Source organism: Neopsephotus bourkii, unplaced genomic scaffold (genome assembly GCF_033783945.1).
Source record: "Neopsephotus bourkii isolate Nb327-2 ecotype Australia unplaced genomic scaffold, CSIRO-AGI_Nbou_v1 NB_1511, whole genome shotgun sequence".
Taxonomy (NCBI): Eukaryota; Metazoa; Chordata; class Aves; order Psittaciformes; family Psittacidae; genus Neopsephotus; species Neopsephotus bourkii.
The window spans coordinates 6,478,440-6,503,665 of NW_026901987.1; the positions used below are offsets into that span (position 1 = coordinate 6,478,440).

General features: G+C 38.3%; 1 protein-coding gene across 5 annotated transcripts in view; it reads right to left on the bottom strand.

The window, feature by feature from the left end:
- Positions 1-12,833: 12,833 nt before the first annotated feature.
- Positions 12,834-25,226, bottom strand: part of SIM1 (SIM bHLH transcription factor 1) — a 49,490-nt gene continuing 37,097 nt past the window's right edge. For all 5 annotated transcript variants that reach the window (XM_061369882.1, XM_061369883.1, XM_061369884.1 and 2 more), the window contains 3 exons: positions 24,365-24,530; positions 16,753-17,158; positions 12,834-13,615 (listed from right to left, as the gene is read on the bottom strand). In XM_061369882.1, coding sequence (XP_061225866.1) covers positions 12,885-13,615; positions 16,753-17,158; positions 24,365-24,530 — 1,303 coding nt within the window. In that variant the 3' untranslated portion in view covers positions 12,834-12,884. The remainder of the gene's footprint in view (positions 13,616-16,752; positions 17,159-24,364; positions 24,531-25,226) is intronic.

A 25,226-nucleotide genomic window follows, 5' to 3' on the forward strand; every position in this document is an offset into this window, starting at 1 on the left:
TTGTTTCTTTTTTAAATGAAAAAAGCGATCAGGAAACCCTCAATAGAAACTGAGAATGGGTTCCTGATGGCTGTATGGATTTTGTCAAAATCCATTTTAAGGTTTGCTTTGAGTAAGCTCAAATCAGGTTGCCATATGGAATTACTCCATGCCTGACCTAGAGCAAAACTGAGCAAAGCTGAGATTATTTACTAAAATCCTAAACCACTGGCTGTTTTGCATCTCTCCCACACTGGATTTAATTCCTTAAGTAATTAAGCACATATTAACTTAAAAACCCAAGTTAATGAATAGGTCAAATAGTTGTACATAACGTAGGCTATTTGATGGCACACAAAACGCAACGGTGGGTCAACATTCACGTCTCAGACTGCCTCAAAGCTTGCTGGCACCTGCAGTTTAGCATATTTACTGCTGTAGCCAAAAAGATTGATCACAGGAAGACAAAGCTGTTCTGTTAAAAAAATATAAAAATAAGAATCAGCTGTTTCTTATGAGCAGTCTGTCAAATAACCACTCCAATGAAACTGTGGGCATTTCTCTCGAGCTCAAGAAACATTCATGCTGGAGAGGATACTGGAGTCATTCTAATACTTTGCAGTTGTTTTGGAGGTTAAATAGAAAGCAGCACAGAAGAAAGCCTCTGCCTTTCTGATTAAAGAAATGGCTGAAACATAACATCAAAATGCACAGTTGTACCCTCGACTAAAATAGACATGAGAGTAATGATGTATTTTTCACCTCAGTGATGCGCTCCAAATTGAAAACACAAAGGATGCCTTTCACTGCTATTTAAAAAACAACAAAATGACAAAACTGTCCCACAGAGAAACCAGACAGACAAAACATGGTCCTGCTTTTGTGAAAATAAGTCATAACCTGATGAAATGTCTTGTGTCAGAACCAAAGCAAGAAGCTTCAGATGAAAGATTGATCTGACTTCTGTTAGAACGGTGTAAGTTGCTCTGCAATCTCAGCTCTCCCTATCCTGGGTTCCAAGTGGATGCAAAGGTAAAAGGAAAGCAGCAAAAGGATCAGCACACAGCAGTCCTAGTGTCTTTTGGCAGGACACATCACCAACATAGAAATCACTGACATTTATGCATGGGCTTTTGGCTAGCTTGTACATATAAATGTGGTTTCACCAGCTGCCTCATTGCCAGTGCAAAAGGACATTCCCACAGTTCCCACAAGTTGCCTTTTCTGCTTGTATACAAGCAGGACTTCCTCCCCATGAAAACGTTTAGTCTCCCATGATGAGAATAGTCTTCCAGGTGTTCACTCAGTTCTGCTGGACAGTGCATGAGAAAAAGCAAAATTTCACACCTTCTAGTACCTTCTTCCCTTCATTTCTTACCACTTGTGAAGCTAACAGCAAAGGAGAAAGGTGCATAACCTACTTTACCTCATAAACCAGCCAATGCTCATGTAAAAAAGTATTTACAAATGGTGACAAGATGCTCACTGTTATTTCAGCCCTCTTGCACATGTAAATGACCTACATGCCAGAGGGTCATTGTTTTTCACGTGACAGACATGTAGATAATCATGGCAGATTGCACAAACCAGTGTAGCCTTAAGGCTGCTCTAGACTATCCCAAGAGGGTGAGTAGTTCAGAACTACCTCAAGCCTCAAGCGAGATAGGAGTCAAAGATTAGAGTCTTCTCTTTTAAAGTGAATCAAATGATCTCTGGTGCTACATCTTGAAGCGGAATTGAAAGTGTCCAGCTTAAAAGAGAATCTGAAGCTTTCTTCACCATTTTGTCATGTGTCTCCTTATTAAAAAAATAATAAAATCAATATACCACATTTGATAATGTACAAGTTCACCTGCTTGCAGCACAGTTTTGGTATAATTTCCAAACATGTCAGACTAACAATTTCTAGCAATATCACTGGCAATGAAAGATGGAATGAAAGGCTCCTTAGAAAAGACAGGCCCAGCAGACGGGGAGGGGGAGTTGCCCTTTATGTTAGGGATAGGCTGGGAAGTCTGGAACTCTGTCTGGGGACTGATGAGCAGTTAACAGAGAGTTTGTGGGTCAGGGCTAGAGGGAAAACAGCGATGGGAGACATTACTGTGGGGATCTGTTACACACTGCCTGATCAAGAGGAATCTGCAGATGAAGCACTCTATAGGCAGATAGGAAAAGCCTCATGCTCAGAGGCCCTCATTCTCATGGGTGACTTCAACCACCCTGACATCTGCTGGAATGATGGTACGGCCCGGCACCAGCAATCCAGGAGGTTCCTCGATTGTGTGGAAGACAACTTCCTCTGCAAGTAATAGAGGAACCTACAAGGAGAGGTGATATGCTTGACCTCGTGCTCACCAGCAGGAAAAGGCTCATTGGAAATGTGACGCTCCAGGGCAGCCTTGGATGCAGCGACCACGAGATGGCTGAATTTGATATCCTTAGGACAGTGAGAAGACCGTGCAACAAGCTGGCTGCCTTGGACTTCAAGAGAGCAGACTTTGGCCTCTTCAGGAACCTGCTTAGTAAGGTTCCATGGGATATAGCCCTAGAGGGCAAGGGGGCCCAAGATGCTTGGTTGATATTCAAGGATCACCCACTACAAGCTCAGGAGTGTTGCATCCAAACCAGATGGAAGTGCAGCAGGAGGGCCAGAAGACCTCCTTGGATGGATAAGGAGCTGCTGAGGAAAATTCAAATGAAAAAAGAGTTTTATAGGAAGTGGAAGCAAGGACAGGCGGCCTGGGAAGAGTACAAGGATGTTGTCCGGGAAGCTAGGGACCAGGTTAGGAAAGCTAAGGCCCAGTTAGAATTAAACTTGGCTAGGGATATTAAGGATAACAGGAAGGGATTCCAAAGGTCCGTAGCAAATATAAAACAGACTAGGGACAACACAGGCCCCCTCCAGAAGCTATTGGGAGAACTGGCTACCCAGGATTTGGAGAAGGCTGAGGTTATGAATGACTTCTTTGACTCAGTCTTCACTGGCAAAGGCTCTGACCGCACCACCCAAGTCTTGGAAGGCAGATGCAGGGACTGTGAGAATGAAGACCTTGGGCCCACTGTAGGAGAGGAATTCATTCGAGACCATCTTAAAAGTCTGAACGTGCACAAGTCCATGAGTCCTGATGAAATCCATCTGTGGGTCCTGAAGGAGCTGGCAAATGAAGTTGCTAAGCCACTGGCCATCATATTTGAAAACTCATGGCAGTCAGGTGAAGTTCCCGACGACTGTAAAAAGGGCAACATAACCCCCATTTTCAAGGAGGGGAAAATGGATGACCCGGGGAATTACAGACCAGTCAGTCTCACTTCTGTGCCTGGCAAAATCTTGGAGCAGATTCTCTTGGAACGCATGCTAAAGCACATGAAAAACAACAAGGTGCTTGGTGACAGCCATTATGGCTTCACTCAGGGGAAATCCTGCCTGACCAATTTGGTGGCCTTCTATGATGGGGCTACAGAACTGATGGACAGGAGTAGAGCAGCTGATGTTATCTACCTGGACTTGTGCAAAGTATTCGACATTGTCCCACATGACATCCTTGGAGAGACATCAATTTGACAAATGAACCATTAGGTGGATAAAGAACTGGCTGGATAGCTGCACGCGAAGAGTTGTGGTCAATGGCTCAATGTCCAGCTGGAGACCAGTAATGAGTGGTGTCCCTCAGAAATTGGTGTTGAGACTTCTCCTGTTCGAAGGAGATGATCCTGCCCCTTTACTCTCCTCTTGTGAGACCTCACTTGGAGTATTGTGTTTAGTTCTGGTGTCCTCAACATAAAAAGGACATGGAACTGTTGGAACAAGTCCAGAGGAGGGCCACGAGGATGATCAGGGGACTGGAGCACCTCCCATATAAAGACAGGCTGAGAAAGTTGGGGCTGTTCAGCCTGGAGAAGAGAAGGCTGCGTGGAGCCCTCATAGCAGCCTTCCAGTATCTGAAGTGGGCATATAGGGATGCTGGGGATGGACTCTTCATTAGGGACTGTAGTGACAGGACAAGGGGTAATGGGTTAAAACTTAAACAGGGGAAGTTTAGATTGTATATAAGGAGGAAATTGTTTCCTGTTAGGGTGGTGAGGCACTGGAATAGGTTGCCCAGGGAGGTTGTGAATGCTCCATCCCTGGCAGTGTTCAAGGCCAGGTTGGACAAGGCCTTGGGTGATACAGTTTTAGTGTGAGGTGTCCTTGCCCATGGCAGGGGGGTTGGAACTTGGTGATCTTAAGGTCCTTTCAAACCCTAACTGTTCTATGACTCTATGATTCTATGGCTTCCATATGTCTTCTACAACCTGATACATAGGCTACCAAGTGGTGGAGCTTACAGTCAGTTGAAAGCTTGGAATATGTTGATACTGTCTGGTTTTTATTTTCCAGGCCTTAATGTGTGCTCTGTCTTTTACATTAATATTACATTTTTATAGACCAATTTTATTTATGGATGAAAAAGGGTATCAGTAACAAGGAACAATATATATAACATGATAAAAAAGACAAAGCTGATGACAGCTGCAGATAATAATGAACAAATTAATATTAATTATAAGATGAACAGTAATAATGAGCATTTAATAGTTTGCATGTAATTTAATGCATGCTTAGACAAAGGCTGAATTTTTAATCTTCCTCTCAGGTACATCTCATAGTAGTTTTGTTGTGATTTTCCAATACAGGCATACGTGCTCTGGTTTCAGTTTTTGTCTTTATGTTCTGTTTGCAGGCCAGGAGTAACAATGTTTTGCAGTATACCTAAAGTTTTATGTGTATTTGGTATGCTGAAGGCAGCTATCATCTTTTGTCGGTAACTTTTCTGAAAAGTTCATCACCTCTGGTCCTTCAACCAATAGCTTTCTTGTAGCAGATCTAATGCCTGTGAGAAAACGATTGCAGGGTCCTCAATGTGGCATTTACACCAGCTGCATAAAGAAAGGAAAGGAGACAGCAAGTGACAGAAGCTGTTGTGAATAGCCATTTTCCTCATGAAAAGGGAAACATGATTTTCAAGATCAGCAGAAGACTCTTGCTGGACAAACTAGATCACAGGATTTGTGAAACCACAGGCAAGGGCTTGGGGCAAAAGAGAAGAAAGGGAAATGGAAGGGATAATACCTGAGGGAGCTGAAAATGAGAGGACTGTGGAAGAAAGGCAATGACAGACTGTGGGCAGAGAGAGATGTCTGCAAGGATGAGCAGGCTGATGATGGTGAGACCAGCCATTTCCATGAATACACAGCCTTGCACCTGGCCTCTGGATCATAGTGCAGAGTGTTGTGTGCATGCTTAGTGAAAGTCTTGTTAATATCCATGAAGAAACCATGTAGTCTATCTGGCTTTACATTGTGGTGAATAGACCTTTTTATTCACGCAGGCATGCCAGACTGCATAGCAGCAGGCTATTTGTGACCTTCTGACAGTCAGAGAAGCTGTATAAAATGAAAGTGCTGATGCCAAGGACCCTGATGGCCACCATATGAAGATAGAGGAAGTTCCTGATGGTATTGCATGCTTTTATTACAGTGGCCATGACAGCAGATTTCCTCAGTGCAGAGCAATTTGCCAATGAGCATAGGAGCCAAGAGTGAATAGAGACCAGTTGGCAGCGGTACTCTTTATACATTAGAAGAGAGACTGAAGAGCAGGCATGCATGTGGCAGGGTTTTCAGCACACAGCATTGAGGATGATACTCAGTTTTGTTGCAGAGCTGAACAAGGAGAAACTAGGACTACTGCTATCCTATGGAGGACAACATGATCCCATGAGTGCCTATTGATCTGAGTATCTCTTTTTCAGCACGGGCTTAAAGGCAGGGAGTGGGACAATAACAGGCATTTCTGACACCCCTCACTCATTTGTTAAAAAAAAAAAAAGAAAGAAAGAGAGAAACCCAACACATGTTTTGCACAGCTAAATAACATCGTTTGGTGAAAAGATGACACCATTTCCTGCCTGCATGAAGAACTAGGGCCAAATTCAGGGCAATGAGAGGGGAACTGCCTAAACTACCCCATAGGAAATGCTAAAATCATGAACATTATTAAACATCTAACTCGGTGCTACAGAGTATTCTCTAATTCCAGAAGTCTCTGAGAACTGCCCATGTGCATGTAGGAGTAAAGGGCTGGTGATACAGTTCCATCTCCATTTCATGCAATTAATTTACTTGAGGCTCAAAACTTACTCTTCTGTGTACCTCACTCCTATCCCCACTGCTTATGTATTGTGTTCTGACTTTTGCAAATGAAAAATATGTGAGCAAACAATTTCTCTTCTTAGGAAGCTGCTTTCTTACCCAGCCACAGCATCAAGCTCCCACTGCTCTCTGACACTGTCAGTCTCACATTTCCTTACCTGCACAGAACAGCCACAGTGAGAGTGACTGAGAGGATGGGGCTTGATGGTTCAGAAACTTGTCTAGAAAATGAGAGGTGTGACCCAGAACCCTTGAGTTCAAGACCTGAACCCCACACCAGGCAAGGGTTGCTGCAGCTCATGTTACTATGGGTTCATCGAACTGTACAAGCACACAAGCCCAAGTAACAGCCAGCTCTCAGTGCTGAATGCAGTTTAGCATAACTTCTCACCTATTTCTTTGTCATAACACTGCTCTTTATCTGAATATAGTATTTTTAGCACCCAAGGGGTATCATTCTCCAAGTCAGCAAGCTGATTTAGCTGAGGCACAGGGGTGGTGGATAACATCAAGAAATATGGCAAACTATTCATTAAGTAGACGATTCATCTTAATTAAAACCCTGTGAGCCAACTCTTCCTGACAAAGTTGTACTTGAGCAGATTCAGACGCTTTTCTCAAATGGTGTAGCAGTATTTTATCTGTTTCCTTTCATATTTTGATAAACTTCATTCAAGACTCAGAGAGCACTTAGGATTCACAGGGATAAAAATAAATTACTTTTTACCATGTCCCCTCCCAGTTCTGAAAAATATTCTCATTAATTAAAATGAACTCCTATATAGCATAATCCTTAGTTTAAATATGTAGAAAAACAGACAAAAAAATGCATATTGATAGCTGTATTTTAAACAAAACAAAATCTTCACATAATAAATACATCTTATGCACATTAACTTCAAATTTACTTCAGAAAGCTATTTACAATATAAATAATTATAAATGGAAACACTTTGCAAGATATTGTTGACATAGCTAAATTGCGTTTCCTACATTACATTCCAAAGGAAAACTTCAAATTACAGATGTTATGCTACAATGTCACTAGACCCTATACATTGCAAGGCATAGTATTTGAAACACTGGCAATCTGTGTCTTTTCATAAATATAATTATTTGTTTAAAGCAAATATGAAATGCTTCATTATGTTTCAAGTGCCTTTTATGCCAGATTAGTATATTTTATGCATTGAAATATTTACCTTGGGAAAAAGTAACAGTGCCTTAAAAGTACTTTTCCTAATAGACTTTATTTCCTTAGAAATGTAAAGGTGCCAATGTTTTATAACGTGTGAGCAAAATTATTCCTTGCATTTCTAAACTTCCTCCTGTAGCAGAAAAGAAAAAAACATGTGCAGTCCAAATTGCAATAAATAAAAATGTTTAAAAATTGTATTATGAATCCTAGAACAATAGGAAATCTTGAGAACTCCATGTGAGAGGGGAGTTAAATAGTGAATACAGCTAGATAAAAAGCTTTGTTTTCTTCCTGTATTTGATCTTTCCTTTCAAATACAGCTTCATAGATGGGCTCGTAAATTACGTCTTTTAAGAAAGGGATGTATTCCTAGTAACTTAGAGCTAGATATATCCACAGAAGTATTGTATACATAAGCTAAATGCACAGTGAAGTTTAACCTCACATAATCTATTTTTTTCAGTAATAAATATTCTAAGGAAATGTGAACTGGAGTCACACTAGTGCTCACCATCTGAACTGAAGACCAGTTTTTCAGTCTTCAGAATAGCAGCTAAACCCTCAGCTACATCTCCAGCAAGCTTTACTAACATCAAATTGAAAAGGTACAAAAAAACTAAGGGGTTTCTTTTGGTTGTTATGGTTTTGGTTTGTGTTATTTTGTTGTTTTTTAAAGGTTTTTTGCTTCTCAGTGCCTACAGCCAAAATATTTAACCATCAATACTAACTGAAAATAAAGACAAAATAGGCTCACCTCCACACTGTGGAGGTGTCTGGAGTTAATCCAGCATACTTACAGAAAAGCATATTCATCCACCATTGTTCCTAATAACAAAGCCTGTGTTGCCTTTAGAACCTTAGGTATTTTAAGTAAACTTGCAACTCATGGAAAGACCAGAGCCTGGATCCCTTTCTTGCCCGACAGCTATAACCACCTTAAAATAGACCTAGCTAGGTCTAATCCTGGAACTGTGTGCTATAATACCCATTATATACACCTTTGTATGCAGAAGGTCTGAAACCACAGCTTTGCTCCTTGACTGAAAGGTTAACTGACCTTTGGAACTGACAGTCTGATTTTCTGGGGTGGCTGCACCTTTTCCAAAAATAATATAAGACCTTTTATTTTTTTTCCAACTCACACAGGGTGTTTATATAAATGAACATGTGGTGGTTAACATACTTGGAGACATTAATGAATAAATGCTCCATGTCCAGAGATAAAAATGAGATTCAGATAAGAGTGATTAATAGAGTTCAAAAGAGCAGAATTTCTCTGTGTAAGCTATGGCAGTATTGTGGACCCATCAACAAAAGCTGTTTAAAGCTTAAGAAATAATTCTGGGGTTCCTCAGTACAAAGAAATACACTCATTTTTTCAAAGCATGTATAAATAATCTCTATTATAGAAACACAGCCATTATAGCTATTACCTTCTGTAGTTTCCATACTCACACCTTGAGATGAAAACAAAAAAAACCAAAACCAAACTACAAACAAACCCCAAACCTATTGTCATTTCACAAATCATCTTTTTTGCCCTCACACATATTAAGTAGTACCTTACTCCACAAATATTCCCATTTGAGTCAATGGGACAAAATGCTGAGTAAGGTTCTTTTTCTAATTTAACAATTGCTTTGCAAATTTATCCAAAATTACATACTCCATGCGCCTGGGGTACAATCTTGAATAGAGAGGGAGTCTCACTTCTTTAAACAAAAAAGATACACCAAAATCATAATGCATAAAAATCATAATGCACCATTCATTGACATCTGTAAGAAATTCTTTGAAAATGTTGTGGTCAGTCTGCATTTGGAGTAGCTACAAAATATTAATTTGATATGCTAATAACAAACCAGTATTATGTTAGAAAAATAATTCAACACAGTAATTTATACTGGTTTTGCTCCAAAACATAACCTATATACCTTACTTAAAGTGATAATTTTTAGCTAATGTGATACATTTGAAATGTATTCGATACAAATGCCTTGCATTTTTCAATTTCATAAAATACCTCATCTGATTTAGAAAAGGAAAAAACAAAAAAAGAAGACGATATCCTTCAAGGATACTAAATGAAAATTTGAGTTAAATAAATATGTAATGGAAAAAAGTAAGCTTTATACCATATTGAAAGTACATGTACTATGAGCTGATATTATATGCTATAATTAAAATTGCAAACTTGCCTTCCTGGAGCATGTAGCATGTGGAGTCTATGTTTACAATATTCAATGCTTTCATCAATTAAAAAGAAATTCCTGCTTATTTGAAGAAGCAGGATGGCAAACTGGCTGGCAAAAGGCATCTACCTCCAGCAGACCATACTGAAATGCTAAGGAGTGCTAGTTGCTGGAACCCCATGAGGGAAATTAGCCTTTGCTTGCAGCACAACATGTCTGCATGTACAGACCACTCTAGAGATATATTCCATTTATTACAGTGTATTTTGCTGCACTTGTCATTGTAGTGGACTAGAACTATTGAAAATGGGACAAATAGCTACAGTTTGGGAAGCTTTAGTTTGGGATCATGATAAATCAAAATGGGGGATTTTTATTGCATAGCAAGCTGGCCTTTTTCCTGTGTGAAATCATAGACTGCAAGCATCTTTTATTGTGTCTGTTTGTTTTTATAAGTCTTCTGTTTTTCAAAAGTGCCTGTCAGACTGCAAATACAACAGTGCCAAAGCTGATTTCCTGACTACCTGTGGCCATTAGACCACAGCCAGGGAACTGCAGGCGGTCTGCAGAACTCTATTGCCTTCTGATTAAAAGCTTGATAACAAGAGTGCTTGGTGATCCAAAGAAACTCGGGTGCTGACAAAGTTCTGTTCACCCAAATGGTTTAGGAAACTCTTCTGTAATAAAAAAATTATTTTGATACTTAGACTTATGTGTACTAGCAGGGATATGATACCATGTGCCTCTAATTCGCTTTTGCAAATTTCATTTTAATATTGTACAATGAGACTCCAAATACAAGTTTATTCATATTATTCATAGGAATAAGTGAAATAAATACGTATCCAGAATTAGATTTATCAAAAATACTTTCTCATTCCTACGCTTTAGGAATATATACAATCGTTGAGCTCAAAGAAGTCCATTTTGGTCCATTCCTCTGAGTTAGCAGTTGTCAATGTTTTTCTTCCCCTCAATTATTTGCCTTGTTTTTATCTTAAAACAAACAAACAAATGAAAATCTCTAGCCGCTTCTTTTTATGACCTTTGTTATTCATTTGGCAGTTAGTCAAAGAAACTTCTTGCCAAATCATTTTGTTCTCATTTTGCCTTGGCTAACATTCAATGCCCTGTCTCTCATTGCTGCTGCTATTTCAAATAGTTTTAGACCATTATTTATCTCTACTCTTTGCAGAGCTTGGTGCACACCAGTGACATTCCCCTTACTCTTTCCCTTACAAAGATGACAGACCAAGTTTATTTAAAGTTTTTATTAGATCTTTCAGTCTCTTTATCTTTTGCTGAGCTCTGCTCCACCTTTTCTATTATGAGGTTTAGATAATAAAGACCAGACTGTGTTGCTCTTCCTTGTGTTCAATGTACATTTCACCAGGAGTGATCACACTGCAGTCAACAAAGATTGCTTATGGAGTAAGGTACTACTCAATTCAAGATCCACAATCTGCCTTGGAGTGATCAGGACTATACACAATATTCCAAGTTAAGAGGTAATTTCCTCTGCTTTCAAGTACATCTCTACTTACGTGACCTATAATGTTATTATTTAGCTTTTGCTTCTGATTAGTTTTATTTGAAAATAGATATTTTTAACCCGCCTGTAGCATGCTGGTTTATATTTAGTCCCACTGGTGACTCAGTCCCGTATGTCAAGATTCTTAATGTTATAAATGAAAGTAGATTTAGTGTTAATCTCATTTTAGTAACCACCTCAAGTCCACTTACTTCCACAGTGGTATAAATAAGGAATGGTGGTCCTGCTCTCATTGCAGTTGACTTAGAGACTTCATATAAATGCCATGCAAAGGACAGGTCTATCAACTGTTCCTTCAAATGCACTGGTTTACTTTTTTTTTTTCTTTAGCATATGTTTTTTATTTATTCTTTTCCAAACAATTAGTGTCTCTTTGTTCATGAGATTATAAAAAATTGCAAAAAGTTTCTCTGCCTCTTTTGATGTCTTCTATAACTTTATGACAGCCCCTGATAATATCAGCATTCTTAATACAATCGAATTTCTTGGAAACCTGATTTCTCTCAATATTTTTTAATGTACATATGACTGATTTTTACATCCCTAATGTGTCATTAATTTTTTGCTGCAAACCAAAATAGAATGCATATCTTTTTCAAAGTCATACCTATTACTTTGCTGTCTGTCAGACAGAGTAGTTACAATTTTCTATACTTTCTTAATTTACTATACTTTCTTAATTTACTCCAAAACTTTATCAGAAATAGGACAAACCACCATACAGATTTTGTTATTCTTGCCTCTCATATTTTACATTTATGCAATTGCATTTGTATTTTACAGCAAAAATTCTATTATTCTGTTGATTTCTTTCTGTGTTTCAAATGAATTAATTATTCAGACACTTAGAACCACTTTTCCTTGTTTTTTTAATTATAACTAAATGGCATATATAACCATAAGATTAAATGTATGCATCTTGGACCACTCCTAATTCCAGCCTATTCTCTCTTGTTATCCTGACAATTTTCTTCGATTTCACTCCACTGTCTACCTTGTGGACAATCTCCCATTTCTACATCAGTACAACCAAGCCCTATGCATTTCTCAGAACTACACTGAGAAAGGTTCTCTTTCTTTTAAACGCAGTAGAAGTGAATATTTGATTGTACTAACCATAAGGATACTGCTCATTTGACTCCATTCAACTCAAGCATACGTAAATAGCTATGCATGTGAGTACACAAGGAAATAACAATTCAAGGAGTTCTCTCTTCTTTCCCCCTTTTTGATTTTGCATTGGTTAACCTTGGATACTTTATACCATGAAGCAGCATAACACACTTGGCTATTAGGGAATAAACAGATCACCAGAAGTACACATGCTGCTGTGCATTTCAAAGGAACACATTCCAACTTTCTGTGTAAAAAGAGTGCATAGCAGTTTTGTTGGCTGGGGCCTGTGGAACACAGGCAGTTCAGAAGGTCTGCCTTTGGCAGCATTTCCAAACAACCACCTCTTACACAGTGTGCATGAATTGCTATGCTAGCCTGCCCCAAGAAATCCCTGTCTAGACCTTTTCCATCCTTCTCATCTTGCATGGCACCAACTTTGACTTTAACTCCACTCTAGCCCTGCAAGCCAGTGCATTTTTGTTTTCAAAAACTAATGTGTGTTAACTAACTTATCCCCCCAGACCTTAGGTTATTCTTTCTAGTGCACTGTGGTATATCAAATGCTGGTAACGACAAGGGCATGAAAACATATAATATCTTCCAATTGGATCTCAAAGGTTATTTTGTAAAACACAAAAATTTTTAGAAAAAAGTGTCAGCTTCCATTGGTTATTATAACAGATGTTCCCTTGTGTCCTTGTGCTGGATCTTGCTGCATCCTTAAGTGAGAAGTCACATCAAAATGTGATCCGTTACAGCCTAGTGAATAGTTTCTAATGGTTTCTGTGTCATATAGATGTTCCAGGGCATATCCAGTTAATGTATAAGCATGCTTATCAAAGTACTGCCTATGGGAGCTGTAATAATTTGGAGAGGCTGATGGATGGTCCCCTGGGGTTTGATGAGGGGACATATCTGAATGCAGGTAGTCTTTAGATAGTACCAAACTAGATTTTGATATTCGATCAGAATTGGGGCTGCTTATCCTAGACAGAGTCGTGGGGCTGTTGTCATAGTCATTTTCATGTGGGCTCATAATCTTCCCATCTCGCTGCTGGATGTGTTCACAGGGGGGAGTGTTGGCAACCGTCGGGACACGGCAGACATCTGCTGCCAATTGCTGCTGAGGGTAGTTTGCAAAACATATAGTATGCTTCTTTCCTGTGCCATTAATGGAGACCAATGGATCAGGGGTTGTTTTCCGCAGCTGTAGTCTGTTTTCTTCCTCTTTAATCATTTGCTGGGTGGCTCTTATTAGAGTTTCAATTTTGCTGGGCTCATGTGGACTGCTCTGATATTGCTCAGGATGGTATCGGTCACCTGATTCACTGGCAGAGCCAGGATCAGGTGAGCTGACGACACTGTCCTCATCCCAGTGTCCTCTCCCTACGAAAGAGAGAAAGAGGACAAGCATTGAGGTTGAAGGAGGCAAGCACTCTTGAAGAACAAGTACCCTGAAATTTGTTTTATAGACAAAAAACCAAGAGAGAGGCTCATGACTCATAACAAAGTCACCAAAAATTACTATGATGGACCCCTTGTTTTTCAGTGACAAAATCTAGTACTCTGTCAGCAGACGGAAAGAGTAACACAACTGAAAATATACAGAGAGATCTGAGAACCTCAACACAAACATCTAGTCCTACCTGAGTCGATTCAGTGCATTTGGCACCAACACTGCAGGTCCTCTGTATATTCTGGAGCAGCTAGAGGCCAGGCAGGGTACCTAGGGCACGTCAACGTGCACTCAACACTGACTGTTGAGGGTTCTGAACTGTTCAGGTTCCTGACCCCTTGCTGTCTCTTTGCATTAATAAAGTGTGAGTGAATTTAGACCATGGTGAACACAAAAATCTCAAGGAATTACAAATCCACATCATTCCAACATGTCTTCTAAGGCCTTTCTAGAAACTGAGACATAGAGAATTTGCAGAATAGTTTGCAGTTATGTGGTGACTTTACACAGGTTACACAACAATAAATAAACAGAAGTAATGAAAAAGTTCTTGTTTAGAAGCTCAAGAACCCATAGCTGTTAGACAGGGTTACTATAAAAATGTGATATCATATCTCAACTCATAAATATTTGCTCTATAAAACTTTTAAAATGGGAAAATCTAACTATATTCTTACATCTTTTTAAAAAATAAGGCCCATAGACATATCAGAAAAGTTGTTCAGTTTGCACGTTGCTGAAAGGACAGAATCAGACCTGTCAATCCTCACTAGGAAGAAGTTGAGTGACCCCCAAACCTGAACAGCCAACTAAAGCCATGTTACAATAAAGGGTTTGATGAAGGATTCACTGAGACATGTGCCTGCAGAAGAGCACATCTTAGACTTGCACAAATTACTTAACCATGCCTTTGCCTCAGCACATACAGTGTCTTATTTGGGGATGAGGCCCTTTGGGTTGGTTGACAGGAGTCCTCAGAGGAGTCCATTTTCAGACCAGCACAAGTATTTCTCCCTACTCTGTGTTGGGTCAAGGCATACAGATCTGCTTGTGTGGCAGACCACTACTGCTGTGTTGCAGAGTTCATGACAAAAATCAGTGATGGGCTTGTATAATAAGCATATCCTGCCATTTGTCAGTGGAAGTACTGCACTGTGGAGTTTCTCATGAGCATAAATTTATCCTTCACATCTTCTTAAGATCTGGACCCAAAATGGCAGGGCCTGGAGATGGAAGGTTGCTCCACCCACCAGAACATGTAGTATGTCCAGTATAGCGGGGAGCTGGTCAGCCATGACTCTAAACCCAGTGCTCAGTTTGTCTCACTGCACAGACCACATATGCAGTGTCCCAGACTTCCTGAGCATGACCAGAAACACATGGGTTCATATGCAACATCCAAGGCTTGCCATAGTGGTCAGCTAATTGTAAGGTGACTCTGATCCAGAACTACCATAAGATACATTGAAAGACAGAAAAGGCAGAAAATATTTTCTGCCCAACAAAACAGTATTGTCAAAAAGTTTCATTTGTGAAAGGCCAAGGTTAGAAACTGCCTAAATCTAAATAAAAATGGCACATTTACAAGGCAAGCTGAGGTGGTCTTCTCCTCAAGTAAGACCTACAGGTCAGGTTTTACCCCCAAAGCTACATGCCAACTGAAGGCCTAAGAAAATAACTAGAGCACCTGGAATTACAGCAAAACCAATAAACAAACTAAAATCAGGTTATACTATCCATTTGCATTGATGATCCTTGGTAAAGCTATGGAATAATATTTAACATTTTTGTGTTTGCACCTCCATATGGTATTTCTGTTATTACATTTCTATTCTCAGCAAGAATTCTAGTGCGTAAAATTTGCCAGAAAAATTATCATACTTCCTTCAATTTTTTTTTTCAGAAGACAAATCTAGAAAAACATATGTATGACAAAAGTACAGAACAGACACAAGAAAGGAGGTGTTTTCTCAAAGGAAAAGTGAAGAATAGCCCTCATCAGCAAAATTTAGAGCTTCTTTTCATTTCTCATTTTTCCTCTGACTATATTTCTTAGAACTTGCTAATTAATCATTTTTTTCTAATATCAACATAATTTTCCACATATTGGAGTAAAATAGTGGTGACCTTTTTCCTTTCCAAAGCCTTATTCTGCAAGCCAATGCTAGTGGTTTACAATAGCAGAATTAGGTTTTATGAGTTCTTTAGATAAAACTATATTTTAATATATTACTTTAGTAGAATTTTTTATTTTTATTTTTTTTTAATGATGCATCTATCCTTACAACCTTGAACTCTGACTTTTGGGTCAGTTGCATTCTTTCAACTCTCAGTCTACCTTTTAATCCCTAGGTCCTATGGATTTTCCAAACTCAAGATCAGCCCTTCACTGTGATATTTTTTATTAGCTTCAGCCTCTGAAGATTCGCCAACACACTGTTTGCAACCTGCCAGACACCAAGCAAGGCATTAGGCTTCGTGTTGAAAGGATGGAGAGACTCAAACTGGCTAAAATTTATAGCTGAGGACAAATGTCTGAAATCAAAAGCAAATGTTAATTTGAATTGTTAATTTTAAATAAAAACAAATAGCAAATCATAGAGAACCGAGTAGTAACCAGTGTAGAGAGATAAGTCATTTGGAGAACAATTTCTCCAAAGATTGTAGAGATATTTTTTTTAATATATGGCTTGGATTTAGCTCTGATTTTTTGCTAGATAGATTCCAGCCAAAGTAGCTTGATCTTAAACAAATAACACATTTCTATGAAGTGTATCATTTTGCTTGTATTTTTAAGATCATCCTTGAAATCTCACCAGTCAGATATTTCCACCTAAATTTCACACTTTAAAAAATATACCACAAAATTTTATTTTGGTGCATATAGGCCAGACTGTTAAACGCAACTTGAATTTTAAGTATCCTCATCTCCATAGATGCAATCTCTGAGACAAGGACATAAATCAAGATTCTCTCTCATTTTCTCTCCACACAAACAGCTTCATGTTTATGTCACATTGCTTTGTCTGAAATGGACCCAGTCCTGAAAATCCTTGTTATCTCTTACCATGAATCCTGTGCACTGATGTTATGTGGGGCATACTGTTTTCATATGCTTCTCTGCTCTCAGGGGATGACTTAGTCAGAGGCAATGCTGAACGAGAACCCCACCAACTCTCCCTTCCTGGCTGCGGCGTGCCAAGGAAATACCGGCCAGCTTCACATCTGCCTCCTTCACAGGCCTGAGTATGGAAATGTCTGTCGTCAGTCAGCCGGGAATGGTCAAGTGCAAAACCATAGCAGAGAGCACTGCGGTCTGAGTACTGTCTGTAGGCACAGGAGACATCATGGTGCTGGGAGCTTGGTCTGTCTGCGGACTCCAGTAGCTGGGGAGAAGCTGTGTCTGTCAGGGGGCTCCCACCCCACTGGCTCTCATGGTCGGACTCAGATCTCTCAGTGTGAAATCCAGAATACTGCAAAACAGGAGAAGCAGCAGTAGAAAGATATGCCTGGGTGAAATCTGCAGGTAACTGCACTGAAAAGACAGAGTATGTCTGTGATAGGGTGTTTTTTGTGAGCATACCCACATGTCTGCACCTTCTGATTGGACTCTAGTCCTTTCCTGTACAACACTCTGTAATGAGCTCACAGATTACAAAACAGACCTCATGAAAGTCTAAACCATTCCATGCCAACCCTTAATAGCTACCTCCTTTATGATGTGTAATATTAGACTCAGCAACATCAATGTTGCAATTCAATATTTTTTTAATACATCCAGGTTTTTCTTATTGCTTTGAAAGCTAGTGCTTATTCTCAGCAATGGCTCCCCAGTGGAGTTCTCCCAAAAAAGGGACTGAAGTAACATCACTCCTGGAGCACTCTCACATTCAAATTGAAAGTGAATGTATTTGAAGCTGTTTTCCTAAGGGTTCCCTCTCTTTTCCTCATGTTCTGTTTGTTGTTGGATTATTTTTCAATTTTTTTTCTTACCTGAAGTGGTATCTTTGAACTTCTTTCCTCTAATTAGTAGCAAAAAGAAAGCCTCCTGTAGACACTGAGACTTCTACCAACACTACTATGGCGTAAAGCTCTAAAGTGATGGCACTTGAGTAGGAAGCTAAAAATCACAGCTCTATTGCAATGTGGAAAGAGAAAAATCTGAAACTATTTGCCAGAAAAAAATAACTGCTAAAAAAGCAGGCAGAGCAGGTATTTGACACCTTTGCTTAAGCAGGGCCTTCCCAAGGCAGTAGCAGCAACTAGCGAGCAGTTGGAAAATCAGACAGAACAGGAGCACGGGCATTTTTTAAAGAGAAGTAAGGGTTAAGTTAAATGTCCCACAATTTCTAGGTATTCCTAACTAATATTTCAAACATTCAGAAACAAAAAAAAAAAAAAAGGAGTGCTTATTAAACCTCCTAGGATTTAGCTGTCTCATTTTTAAATCTTTTGTTTATTGGAACTGCTGAACTTCATGGAACATCTTTAAATCAATTTCATCCATGATTATGGATTGAGATGAGACTAAAGCTGTACATGCTCATCACTTCAGTACAGCACACTCATGTCACAAATCAATGTATTACAACATGAAACCTTGGAATTCTCCCATTCCATCACTCACCTTCCAGATGCCTGCCCACTCTGCCTTTTCTTCTAATAGGCATTAGGCCTCTCTCTTGAGAACATAAGCTTACCTTCCTTTTCATTAGATTGAGTTAATATGAAACTCCTCATTATCAGCCAGGATCAAGGTTTTATGCACTTACCAATCAAAAGTACTGACCAGATGTTTGACTCACAGAAACTTAAACCATCTGCGCAACATCAGCAGCAGTTTTTACATTTAATTAGGTATTTCTTCAGTATTCCAGTTTGTATTTGTGAACACTGTTTGTTAATGCAATAGGTTATTTAAAGGAAAGAAAGAAAGGGTCATGGCTTTGAGGAGGTCGATTATATTTTATTAGCTGTCAGAAAAATACCCGTAGGAAAAAGCCTATCAGCAGATATGGAGAAGATCAGCAAGTTAACATATATTCATTTGCAAGGTTTTTGAAATGAAAGGATAAACCTGATTTTGCATGGAGTTAAAAGTTACAGAACCACAAAAGAGTTCTTTTAAATGTCAGTAATTTGGCATACTTTAACTAGGAATTTTATTCAACCATCACACTTACATGTAAACAACTGAAACATCTGACTCTTCTATTACCCTTTCACTTCTAATGTCTTCAAACTGCTTAGTCACAAAAATACTTCTGCAATTACTGACTGAATTATTGTCAACTTTTTGTCAAAAATATATAGACGAATTAAGTTTCCAATAAAAAAAGAAATTTTGGCTATTAAAATAGTTAAAATGGAAATTTACAAAATTAAAACTACTTTTGTGCCTGGTCTTAATTTTAGAATTAGTGTCTTTTAAATTTTACTTTTAGAAGCTAGATTTTTTAACTTTTAAAGTTAAGCTCAAATATAAGATAAGCATAAGTATAAAACAAGCTACATTTTTTTTATTAAAAACAAAATTCATAGTAAGCATTTCTGTCATGAGGAGCACAAGGAAAATTAATTTCTAACAATATTATAATGGAACTTATTTATTGGACAATTCATGATGATAATAAATGTCAGAACTGAAAATTCTTAATTTTGTTTAGCTCTAATAGATATTCTTCTATTCTCTGTTTCTAAGGACCATTCAGGGTGCAGCATAGCTTCTCCTGCAGGGAATTTCTTTGTGTAATTGAAAATTTGCTCTTCTTTTTTTTTTTGTTTTTAATTTTGAGTCTAACCACAAACAATTCAATTGCACAGCACTTTGTGCACTTTTCTGAAAGAAAGGGACATCATTTCAAAGGGTACATGTTCACTACATCAGAAACGCACCATGCAATGTCATATAATTATGTAGTCAAGACCAACAATATTTCATGCATATTCTTTGTACTTGATGTAAATGATGATTATTTGAGATCTGACCCATAACAGCTGCTAGGCCACAGACTGACTTAAATCAATCCAATGAATTGCTTCTGGCCCATATTTCCTATGAAGGCCTGTTACGACTGCTTACTCTTAAGGAACAACATAAGCAGACAGGCCAAAAATACGTCTTACTCCCTTTGAAGCTATCACATCTCTATTTGGCATCATTATGCTGCCTCTCCTGCTGCTGTCCTACCACTGCCTCTTCTGGGAATCTGATGTTGACAGGTGGAGACTCCAAATATGGGTATGTGTGACATGTTGATGAGCAGAGAAATGAAAGGATGATCAAAGATATTGCTTTACTGAAATGGGAGTGGAAACACTATCTCTAAAGTCAGAATTAGGCTTCCATATGTCAAGTGATGAAAGATCATAGAAAATGGAATCAAATTTAATGGAAATTATGGCAAATTAAAATTAGTTGGTGGGGTTTTTTTCAATCCACATCCTGCCTCACCAGAAATGTTCTCCTTCCTGCTAGTTTTGGGTTCTGACTCCTCTCAGGCAGAATTTATTATTTTTGAGTTCTTGACAGCACAACAAAACCTAAAATCCCTTCAGGTGATTTCTGAATTGTCTTCTGGCATAAATAACAACAATAAATAAAGTAAATGGTCCTCCAGCTGTTTTCTGGAAATTGAATTGCCACCTCCAGATACAAGAAATGTCTTTCAGACCACTGCAGTGAGAACATACAAATAGGATTAGCACTGACATAGAAAGGGTCTATAGGCCATCCCTGATGCTATTTCCACATTAAAAAAAAAAAAAAATCAGGAGGGCTGAACAGGCAAGGAAATGGGAAAATATAAATTCCATTCAGAGAAAAGCTTATTTTATGAGAGCCCATGGAAGTGTATTAGGCCAGTAGACAATATTTTGTAGGTGATTTTCTTTTCCCTGACCTTCCATTCCTACAGGTGTCTCACTGGCCTAAACACTCATCCTGTCATACACAGCAACATCAGCCTGCTCCACGCACCATTCCAGATGTTCAAACAATAGAAGTTATAGATTTCTAATTTTCAGGCAGCCTACTCAGGTTTTTATCATCATAAACATTAAATATATAATGAAACCCTCTCAGAGTCCTCTTTTCCATGAAAAACTTTCACTATATCAGCATTATCAGCTTTCCTCTTGATTTGTGTCTTAACCATGAGAAAAAACATCTCAGATGCAGGCTGCATTCTACTAAGAACATATGCATGCTTTTAAATCACTTTTATCTTACTTTTTCCTAATGTAATCCTGAAATGTAAAATATGTTCTTTTTATATTTGCTATTATAGGCAGAACAGATGGTGAAAGGCTTAGATTAAAGTAATACAGCATGTCCATTAAAATAACCCCTACTGCTGGTGACTCTTCACCAGATCAGGAGTTATGTTTACTATAAAAAGAGAGGTTTGCTTTGCTTTTGAATACACTGGAAGTTGTCAAAGCTTTAAGCTACAGGAAGAAATGAAAACAAAACAAAGGCTAAGGCTTACAAATTCAGTCTGATTCTGTTATCTTTAACCCATTAGGTTATATGGTCAAATAGAGGTGAATTGCAAAATTAATCCAGATTATGTGTTTATAGGAGTTATAAAATCAATTTACCTCCAAAATCAAGTGCATTTACATACACCTACTAGAGAAAGCTTTTACTTCCAAAAAGTCATGCATGCTGTAACACATACCAAAGTCTCCATTCAACAGCTCTTAGGTACCTTTTTACTTGTATATGTGACTTCATTTTACATATGTATAATCTTTATCCAATGACTAAAATGAGATATGAAGCAGTAAATGTGTATCCATATCTGACCACAAAGTATTTTCATTAGAGGCAGGCAAGAGACAGTTTTGAATATTTTCTTTAAACAATCATCATTAATGGGAGATTAAACTCCAAAGCAGTTGTTCAGATGATGACAATTAAAATGTTTTTCCAATCTTGTTGCTATTTCCTGTGTACAGAATAAATGAGGTCCAGGGATAGCTTTTTGGAAACACAAAATAAATGAGGTCCAGGAATTGATCTTAGGAGCTCCTCACAATGATTACTATTATGGGAAAGACTACAGGCATCTTTTAACCAACTCACAATTTCCCCTCTCTGCAAACCTCTATCAAGTCTTCATCTCTCCTGGCTTTTCATCTCCTCTTTGAGCTTTCCACCTCTAGTAGGACAGGGCTAGAAGATCACTGTTAAAAGTGTCTGGGCAAATCCTACAGATGTGTCATGAATTTTGGGTTGCTCTTCTCTCTTCTTGCCCTTCCCCAGTGTGAAACTGGTTTCACAGAATCAACTAGCCCACTGTACTAATGTCAGTGTTAATCAGATGCTGACCAATGCCTCTAAATGAACTCAATTTTTGCTTGAAGAGTCAAGGGCCATACTGCACTATGTCTGCCTCTGCATAAGACTTGAGGAAAAACAGAAACATTAACACTATCTTAGGTGACCAAACCATCCATCTTTTACCCTAGTAGTAAACATTCTGCTGAAATTTTTGACATAGATTTCAATCAGATCATATCTCATGTTGCTATTCTATGGGCGTACACTGGCAAGGCAGAAGATTCTAAGTTATTACCCAATTAGGCATATGACCCCCTTTTCTCTTCAAAAGTGAAATAAAGTAAGTGGCAAGGACAAAAGAAAAACAGGGGGAAAAAAAGAAGAAAAGAAAAAATTAAAAAAAAAAAAAAAAAGAAGGAATGAAAGTATGTACATTCAAAATCTCCTAGGTGTCCTTAATTTTAACAAATACTTTGCCCACTGACATTATTTTACTAATAAACTTCCTGCTTCCTTCCCTTACTAAAACCCAGACTCCTGTGTAAGCCAAAATCCACAGCCTCAGTTTTTAGCTGTGTCTTTTGAGTCACACGCTCATTCTCCACAACTAACTGGCAGATTACATGGGCTGGAGACTGAGGGACATAGGCCATACCACCTGCTGCATGTTCTTCACAAGAGCCTTACTCTTTCAACAGCTTATTCAGTGGTAGGAACAGATGAGAGGGATGCCAAGCCAAGTTGCCAGTGTTGCTTGCGGTGATATGCTACAATGAATGGTATGACTATATTTCAAGATACTGGCAACTATCACACTGCTTCTTTTTGGATGGTGAAATCTGTGACTTTACTACGAGGCAGCTGGCAATGAAAATGAAACTGGAACTAAACATCCTGAGCTTTCAGACCACAATCCCCAATAAAACAACAGTCTCAACACTGCACTGTCAGTTCAAGATTTTTTCTGGTGACAGAGAGGACAAGGAGATACTGATGAAAGTCACACTTTCAGAAACCATATCAATGTGGGAGGATAACAGGTCTTCATTTGGGATTGTACTGTTAGCAGATGACTTCTGAAAGAATTGAGTAAGGGGATATGAAGGCTAATTTCTGTAAATCAAAGATAGTCATTTTAAAAATCTAACTTAGAGTTAATTGTACATATGTCTCCCAATTCTTTAAAGCAGTCTTATTACAATTGCTTGGTGTAGTGCATTCAAAAGAAAGGGTCTTCTTGAACAACCCACAGAAGTGTGTATGAACAAATGATTTATCAACAAGAGCCATAACAACCTCTGGCAAAATGATATTCTTAAAATTAAGAACCTGAGTTCATATCTAGGAGCTCATTTAAATATTCCCTGTGCCAAATGCAGATGTCATTTAACTACAATTCTTACCCTTGGTACTTTTGAGGGTAAAAAGAAAGAAAACAAGGAAGTTAGGTAGACACACTGTACACCCTTAGAGGTCAGTTTGGAAAACATTGTACCTGCAGAGAAACTGAAGTCATCAAGGTCATTATCAGTTAAATATTGACTTGGACTCTTTAAAAAGTACATAGCTCTTTGATGTGACATCATGAATGCATACATTTATATCTACTGTGTGGTGGCATAAGGGCAGTAAGACTAGCATTATTAGTAAACAATGGTTATTTCAACAAACAGGCTTATTTGAGCAGAAAAATTGACAATGTATGTAAGTCCTGTGGCACTGCCTGCAGAAATCATTTGTGCATATGCATTAATTTAAGCTCCAGTTTACAGATCCAGTCAAGTCTGGTCCATTCTCCAAGCAGGGATGTATTCCTTACACAGAAAATGAAATCTGGGAAATTAGAGTCTACTGACACCTGTGGCTACCTCCTAGCACTTTCACCCTTTCAAAGCTTTGTACGTAGGAAAGCTTTCTTGTTCCAGCTCAGCAAGTTAGCCTGTTGCTTTCCCTTCTCAAAACTCACTCCTTCTGACAAAGATTTCTATACTAAACTGCTGTCAGACATCTGGCAGCTTTCTAGAATGGTTGGAATTATTAAAGAGTGAGTAAGAAAAAGCAAGATTTCTCAAATGGCAAAACTCAAAATCCTCGCAAACCAAGTATTTCAAAATCAGCATTTTCACATGTCCTTCTGTCCACTCCTCATTAACTCTAAGACCTGTGCTTATTGTTGTTGATGATGATTTATTATGCATGCTGAAACATGAATGTTTCCAGCTCTTTTGAATCAGTTTAAAGAAACATATTTCTGTCTCAAGATCTTATAACCTGTGGTTCTTTACTCCCTTTGAGTAACAAGTTCTGTGTGCCATTATAATTACTGAGGTAAAATAGCAGTCAAAATCAAGATATTAAAAAAGATTCAATTTTGTTTTTCAAAGACAACTACCTGTGGGTATGGTGATGTCCTTGATTTTGACTTTGTGCTTGAGAGACGAGATTTGCTTCCCTTTCTATTATCCGTTATGGTTGGAGTTGAATTTGCATATGAGAATGCCGGCTTGGTAGCAGTGACCTGATCCAGGGAGAGCTGTAGTCCTTTATATTCAGTATCCCTATATAAAAGGCAAAAGTGAAAAACAAACTCACTTCATATCTTAATAAGAAACATTCCTTCCTTCTTAGTGGGGTGTGGAAACAAAAGATATTTTTAAGGAAAGAGACTAAAACCATCCTTAGCAAGTCAGTACATCCCCCTAATAACTGTAAGTAGTACAGCTTACTAAACAATAGCACTATTTTTATACTGAAAATATGACTGCTCTTTGCATACAACTGTTATCATCCTGACCTACTTTCTTCAGTAATAAAAACATTAGAATGGAAAAGTCTGAGATTTGTATTACAGTTCTGCATTGGTCACATAGCTAAGCAGTAAATAGGATACCTTTTCCTCAAAACTCTTTCAACTGTGCAACTAAAAACTTACCATGTGTGTGCTCATGCATGTATGGGATGCACATAACATCCTACATAGATGACTAAATAAACCAAACAAATTGTTTTTTTATGAAAACACTTTAAGGTTGTATTTTTTTGTTGTTTACAAGGTTCCAGGCAATTGGTGTAATTTTTTTAACTTTTCTTCTTCTATGAGTCTTGTGTTTACTCCTGTGTTTGAAATTTCTTATACCATTTTACCAGCTACAGGAAACATCTAGATAAATACAAGTCTTGTGATTTCAACAGTCTTTCCCCCACTCACTAAATAGTAGAGATTTTCTATGGGGAGCTAGATATAACAGCCATCA